This window comes from Perca fluviatilis, chromosome 12 (assembly GCF_010015445.1).
Source record: "Perca fluviatilis chromosome 12, GENO_Pfluv_1.0, whole genome shotgun sequence".
Taxonomy (NCBI): Eukaryota; Metazoa; Chordata; class Actinopteri; order Perciformes; family Percidae; genus Perca; species Perca fluviatilis.
Genome location: NC_053123.1, coordinates 3,177,739 through 3,185,238, shown reverse-complemented (window position 1 = coordinate 3,185,238; position 7,500 = coordinate 3,177,739). Strand labels below are relative to the sequence as shown.

The following is a 7,500-nucleotide window of genomic DNA, read 5'->3' as shown; positions in this document are numbered from 1 at the left end:
GGCCCGCGGGAGAGGGCGCAGACCTCCGGCCGGGAACGCGTCCACCCAGTAGTCAGCAGGCCGAGCCTTCCCGGGACGCCGTGCCAGGACTCCAATTGCAGCAGTGACAGCTCGTCGTCGTCGTCCTCCGCCTCCTCTACCTCTTTGGCGAGTCCCCAAAAGAGTAACGGCAGCGGCGGAGGAATCGCAGCCGCCTCCACCGGGAGCAGCGGCATGAAAGCCGAGGAAAGAACTGGCGGCGGGGCCGGGGAAAACACGTCCTCCTCGCTGGTGGTGCTGAACGGCACCGGGGCGGCAACGCCGGAGAGCCAGCCGTTGCTCTGGCCTGCCTGGGTCTACTGCACCCGGTACTCGGACAGGCCCTCATCTGGTAAGGCAATAGTTTTATGAAGAATCAAACAGTCTGCGCGTGCAATTGGTTTTATAATGGAGGAACAATAGGCCACTACTTCACTTTGGTTAACTTGAATCCTTAACTTTTCTGACACAAAACACCAAGACACATTTATCCCAGCCTACATGTCGGGAATTTTCATCAGGATATCAAGGGAGGTTATTGTTATTATTTTTTTAAATAACGTAAAGTGGGAAATAATGTTTTATTTAAGACCACAAACTCAGCTGACACAATCTTTTTTTTACTCATGTATCTTTATAACCTACATTTAAAATGTAAATTAATCTTAATCCTACTCGAAAATGTATAGGCCAACATATGGAGTTTTAAATGAAGTATTTAATAATAAGAATGTTGAATGTCGTCCGGTCAGAGTTTACCACTCTTTTTTTTAAATTTCGTAGAATGGTTTCTTTCTAAATCCTTTACCTATTTAAATGCCCAATGGGCTTTGTCGTTTAGCATAATAATAGATCAGTTACATATTAAATATAGCACGCTCCAGCATTCCCATAGACCAGGATGCAATGCAAACTAAAATATAAATTGTTGTATTTTACATTTTGAGATTTCACCCGTATGAACCAGATTAACGCGGTCTTTTAAACAACACATTTGTAACACATCATTATCATTTAATAATTCATTAATAATATAATAACCCACAATCATAGCCTGTGTTGTGTAGAAATTAGCAGAATTAAATTGTTTTTTTCCGCCTTCTCAGTTAATTTTTTTTCCCTTTCTAACTGTGTCTCTTAACTACATCCGTGCATTCGAAAATACATTTCATGTTAAAAAAAGAAAGCTAGCAGCAGTTATTATAAGTCTCAAATAGAGAAGAAAAACACGTGCAGCTGAGATTTTGTAACATGAACAAGCTGCAAGTTGAGTCAAACGTTATTATTATTATTGTTATTCAGTTGTCTGATTCATTGACTAACTTCACTCTCTTTCAGAAACAACATGTATTGTTACATTTACATAAGCGCTTGGCACAGCATTGATGCTAAAGGATTATGATTGTACAGATGACAGCAGCTCTGGTCGGCGTGTGTGGGGGGGGGGGGGTGTGTGTGTGTGTGTGTGTGTGTGTGTGACACGTGTTTTGGTTCAGGGACTTTGATGTCAGCGGATCGACAGCAGACATTTTCTATCGATATATAAAGTAATCCCCCCCCGGTGTGATACTGGGTGTAACATGTTGTCCTCTGCGTGGACGATATGAGCTGCTGTCAGTAAAGCATGGCGGAATAAAACACAATGGAATTAAAGGTAAATAATGTCTATCAGCCCTCCCTGTCTCCGCTACAGGAGACATTTTGAATTAATTAACCGGCTGTTTGATTTGGGTGTGACGGCCGCCGAAATCACGTTCAGTTCCTCCAAAATACAAATAGCCTATGATATAGCTTATGTGTAGGCTATATGTGTAAAATACATGGAGCACAAGAAGGCTTTCTCCTTAAAAGCCTTCGTTTATATGGCCTACATTAACTGGCCTTCTTGTATTAGATGAGTTCATATGTGTTATTATTTTTGTGAAACGACGCACGACTATTGAAGCTGTATTTTATTTTTGACGCGTTTTGTGAATTAGCACAACCAGTCTAAAATATTATAAATATATTATTTAAAAAAAATATATGTGTAATAATAAACAACACACTCAGAGTGAAATTGTAAACGACTTGCCTCCAGGTTTTAATTCCAAAATCCAGACCTCATCCTACTTTAAGGACTGTTGAGACGTGTTTGTAGCTGTTGGAGGGGCCGGTGTGCGCATTATTTCACTACACAATAAGTGTGTGTTTATTCATTTTGTGTGATATAGCATTTATGGCTGTATCTTCGTTCAGTCTGGTCTTTAACCTTCAGTTTTTATCATTCACATTATTAGTCATAGTAGTTTTTCCAATAAGTCTGTAAGAAAATGCAGTAAAAGTGGTGTGTTGATTATTATAACGGCCTACACACAATAATATAGCATTTAACTACACTATGAACAATAATAATTGTATAATTGAAAGCGGTGTGCTGGGTGTATTTTTGTGTGCTGAGTGTGTGTGTGTGTGTGTGTGTGTGTGTGTGTGTGTGTGTGTGTGTGTGTGTGTGTGTGTGTGTGTGTGTGTGTGTGTGTGTGTGGAGTTTACATTACTGTCTGTTCTGCTGCTGCTGATCTTTACACAGCGATATGTGCAGGGGGTTATTACTTTACTGTGTAGTTAAAAAGACATATTCCCTTCCCTTGGAGATTATTATTATTATTATTATTATTATTATTATTATTATTATTATTATTATTATTATTATTATTATTACTCTAACCGAGATGTTATAGTTTATGTTAACAGGGCTGTTATATTGTACAAATTATGGTTCATTATATTATAGTCTAATGATTTTTACTATTACTACTACAACAGTTAGGCCTAATAATGCTAATAATAATGTCTCATATGTTGGGAAGAGAGAGAGAGAGAGGAGAGAGAGAGTGTGTGCGTGCGTGTGTTTGTGTGTGCGCGTGTGTGTGTGCGTCAGGCTGGTGTTGACCGATTGTTGATGTGAAAACCAATTGTGAGTTTGTCGATCTGTTTGGTGGTGATGAAGCGTTGTCCAGTATGCGCTGAATATTCATATTTCCGCTGTCCGGTCCTTTCGCCCTTACTGCAGGCCCAAGGACACGGAAACTGAAAAAGTCGAAAAGCGGCAAAGAGGACAAGCGGCCGCGCACGGCCTTCACGGCCGAGCAGCTGCAGAGACTGAAGACGGAGTTCCAGGTGAACCGCTACATCACGGAGCAGCGGCGGCAGTCCCTGGCTCAGGAGCTCAACCTCAACGAGTCCCAGATCAAGATCTGGTTCCAGAACAAGCGGGCTAAGATCAAAAAGGCCAGCGGCTTCAAGAACGGGCTGGCGCTGCAGCTGATGGCGCAGGGACTGTACAACCATTCCACCACCACCATCCAGGAGGACAAGGAGGACAGCGACTGAAGGAGCGCGCGCGCGCGCACACACACACACACACTCTGTACATTGTAAATATATATAATCTCTAATTTAACGACGAGGATGGGGACGTATAGGAGCTTCTTTTGTCAGCAGTTCTCCTCCTCTTCATCTCCGTCTCCTCCTCTTCGATAGTGACCATACAGCGGGACGGCCTGCAGACTCTTATCGGACTGACCCGCAACTGCAAAAACCAAAGATTTTATTGGAAAACAGAGCCTGGACACTTTTAAAAACAATAAAGAGAAAAACACGTTTACCGTATTTGTGTGTCCCCTGAGCTGAGAGTGAAATGGACCTCCTCCTCCTCCTCCTCCTCCTCCGCCACCCGCAGCCGTAATATAAGACCACAATGCAGCGGGGGAAGTTTCCCTTCAGCTTCTGCAGCTCCGGTTCCGGACGGTCCCGATGAACTGAACCCACCGGCCCCCCAGCAGCCACGGACACCACTTAAACACCGCGAGGACAGCCATCGGATTCATTCGACTTGTGTTCTTATTGTTTTTCTAGACCAACTGACTTCTAAGAACTGTAATAATACAGTCATTTTACACACACGCACACAGTGCCAAAAAGAAAGAATATAGTGATGACGGGGGGGGGGTGAACAGCCTATGTGTAAAGTCACTTCTGAGCACGAGAACACACGGTTAATGCCTCCGGGATTATTACAGGAATATTATACAAATACTATCATGTCGGGGCCTTGGCGTTGTGAACACTGAGGTTATTATGTTTATTACTGAGTTTTTTATTTTTTTTTTATTTTTTTTAATTGGGGATTTCAACAACGGAAGTTTATGTTCTAAAATAAATTAAAAACAAAAAAATTAGGCTATATGCAATCTGAATTGTTGATGCTGATTCCAGATTTGTTTTTAATGCAAAATATTTCCATTTGGCAATTTTCATATTTCTTTACATTAAATAAATAAAGGAGTCTGCATGAAACCAAAGATTTCGACCATATAGAAAATATAAATATGAGTAATTACCAGGGCGAATAAAACGTGAAAAATCTAAATATTTAGAAAATAATGTGTAACAATGCAGGATTTGGAACCATGGCCTCATCATCTCTAAAACCCTGCGTAGCCTACAGCATACATCTATATAGCTTATAGCCTATAATAACACGGTGCTGTGTAAAACATACACATAGCCATAGGTAGGCTATAGTCGAAATCCACCAAAAGAAGCGCTTCAATTCTTCCCACTTCTAAGAGAAATCTGTCATATTCCTATACATTCCTGTTTGTGTGCTACTAACAGCTCGTGATTGGATTCTTTATAAGCCCTAATGGCATAATTCATCATGTCCTTCTGATGCTTCTGTTTGGACCCAGAGTGTGTGTTGTAGGTACTGCTACTTTAAGGGAATCTTCTAGCATATTGCGAGATTGTTCACTGTGGTGTTTGTATACTATCCCTCTCAAAGTGACCATATGATTACTGCAGCTCTTAACAGATTGGGGGGGGGGGGGATACGAGGCTCGTGCTGTAACCTCTGTGCATCGACTCCTCGTGGTGTTGCCTTTTGATTTCGCCAGGTAAAGCTGCAGAGGCCCCGCTGCCCTGCAGACGCAGCGAGCAGCATCACTCTATCTGAGATATGTTAGCGAGAGGGGGGATATATGATGTACATTTAAACCATGTTTCCAAATAAACGCTTTTATATTGGAAAAAGAAAAAAGAAAAAAAATCCTCGGAAACACACTGACCCATTTTTTTCTCTCTTGCTGGGTGAAAACGGATTCAATTAATACATGCAGGTGTGTGTGTGTGTGTGTGTGTGTGTGATGATGATGATGATGATGATGGGGCGGGGGGTTCGCAGCTCATTGGTTCAAGTGAGTGGGACAACGGAATCCATATTCATAGGTCTTTTGGAAAAGGAGGTGAATTTACACCGCGAGACACGCCGCTATCTGCGCTGTTCAAAGCGTTGCAGAGCATGAAATTGTCTCTCCGTGTCTGCGCCCTCCGTACCGGCCCGGGACACAACTAGAGAGGTGCTGGAGCTGCAGGACAGGGAGCCTTCCTTTGTGTGCGTGTGCGTGCGTGCGTGTGTGTTTTGGTGAGACATCCAAACGGCTCAGGGGTCAAGGCCACGTCTCATCCCCACCATGACTTTAAAAACACCCCCGGACCTGTCTCATTAAGTAACCGTGGACACCACCAACCGGGCCGCCCTACGTATATAGGCCTGTATTTCCAAACAGATTTTATATTGAAAAGTTTCCATTACAAGCAATACAAAAATCTGCCTTTTTTACAAATTTTTTAAATGATTTCCACAACATAAAGTTATGTTTTGACTCGCCTTGTCGCATGATGCTTATAAAAACTCAATGATATAGCCTATGGAGAATCATTCTCTAAACAAACACTTTAAACACTTTAAAAGTATTACAGTAAAGTAAGACTGCAAAGCTGATTTGACACCCATGAAATCATCCCCCTTCAATCAGATACAAGAGAACATCCCAGCCATTCATTCATTCATTCTGTATTTGGGCTAAAATGAACACATGCGTTATTCTCCATTTAAAATACGGAGTGTTTGCAGGATCTGACGTTTTTTCCAAATACTGTATGTACCCAAAATACATTAAAAAAGCCATCCAGCTAAGCTGTATTTAACATAAAGTTGATTTAAAAGTAATAGTTTACTGTTAGATTCTGTCAGTGCCAGGCTTTAATACAAACACTGACGTGTGTGTTTATAACAATTCTCAAAAATTTATGAAAAGCAGCAGCCTCCATCCAAAAAAAATAAATAATCCCTTAGCTTTTCCCCCTTCCTTTTATCGTCTCTTTTTTATCTAAATTAATGTATTGCTCTCATCCACTTACTCAGCTAAATTAGAGGAGAAGGCTTCACTAAACATTCACTACTTCTGAGCAGATCATTATTTACTGGGGGAGAGAGAGAGAGAGAGAGAGAGAGAGAGAGAGAGAGAAAAAAAAAAAAAAAAAAAAAAACCAGACAGACAGAGATGTACACATGTGATTTTAAAGTGCCAATAAGGAGAATTTAAAGAAGAATACCCTCTGGTGACTCTCAAGTACATTAATCATCACTCCAACTTCCTTCAGCAATTTCTTTCCTTTCTGAGAATCTCTATTTGTATTTTTATATTGATGAGAAGATTTCTGTACAGGGAAACTTGGAATTATTCTGCACTAGAAACTTTTTGAAAATGTGTTTTTATAATTGTAGATAGATAGATAGATAGATAGATAGATAGATAGATAGATAGATAGATAGATAGATAGATAGATAGATAGATAGATAGATAGATAGATAGATACACTATTTGTATTTTTCTAGTATGTATGTGTGCGTGGATGTCATATGTCTGTGTGCCTATGTGTATGTATGATGTGTATAAGCTATTGGACACCTTCATTTCCTTCTGGATAAAGTATCTATAGATAGATAGATAGATAGATAGATAGATAGATAGATAGATAGATAGATAGATAGATAGATAGATAGATAGATAGATTGATTTTAGAGTTAAAAAACAACAACATTTTCTTTCTTTGTAAAGCTCAGAGTGTCTCAGATGGTAAACAGAGGCTGCCGCTGACAGCAGTCCACTGTGTAATTATTTTGGACCAAATTACTTATCGAGTGTGCATCTTTCCTGATGAAACGGGGCCATTTCCTCCAGCCTGGAGGTCATCTGTCATCCGGAGCTTCATACTTCCCTTGTAGGAAGAGTCTGTCTCTTCTGTAATCACTGTGGAGCCAGGCCAAAGAAAGTAGAACCCCCTCTTTAAAAAAGAAAAAAAAAAAAAAAAAAGGGAGAGAAAACAGAGGGAAACAGTAGGCTGAGATCAATTTGTCAAATTCAAAGGTAAATGTTGTGACAGGCTGACTGGATCTTTGCCTCTACCTGTTCTCTTCCACTCCGCTGCTGGCCTCAGATCTGTCGGGAAGAGAAGAAGACTTTGCCTCTGTAATTATCCAATAGAAACAGAGCGCTAGGATGTGTAAGTTATTCACATGCTTCAGTCCTGCTTTTTATTCCATGCATGCATAATTGCATAATAAAAGCAGAGTGTGTGCATGTGTGTGAAATCAGA

The 7,500-nt window shown here is 40.7% G+C and overlaps 1 protein-coding gene across 2 annotated transcripts in view; it reads left to right on the top strand.

Moving 5' to 3' along the window:
- Positions 1-5,029, top strand: part of LOC120569508 (homeobox protein engrailed-1-B-like) — a 5,579-nt gene extending 550 nt beyond the window's left edge. Inside the window, exons 1-2 of one of the 2 annotated variants that reach the window (XM_039817362.1) lie at positions 1-370; positions 3,071-5,029. The exon at positions 1-370 is cut by the window's left edge and continues 550 nt beyond it. In XM_039817362.1, the coding sequence (XP_039673296.1) occupies positions 1-370; positions 3,071-3,390 (690 nt within the window). In that variant the 3' untranslated portion in view covers positions 3,391-5,029. Of the gene's footprint in view, positions 371-3,067 lie in introns of both variants that reach the window. The other variant, XM_039817361.1, reaches the window with a different exon arrangement.
- Positions 5,030-7,500: the final 2,471 nt, after the last annotated feature.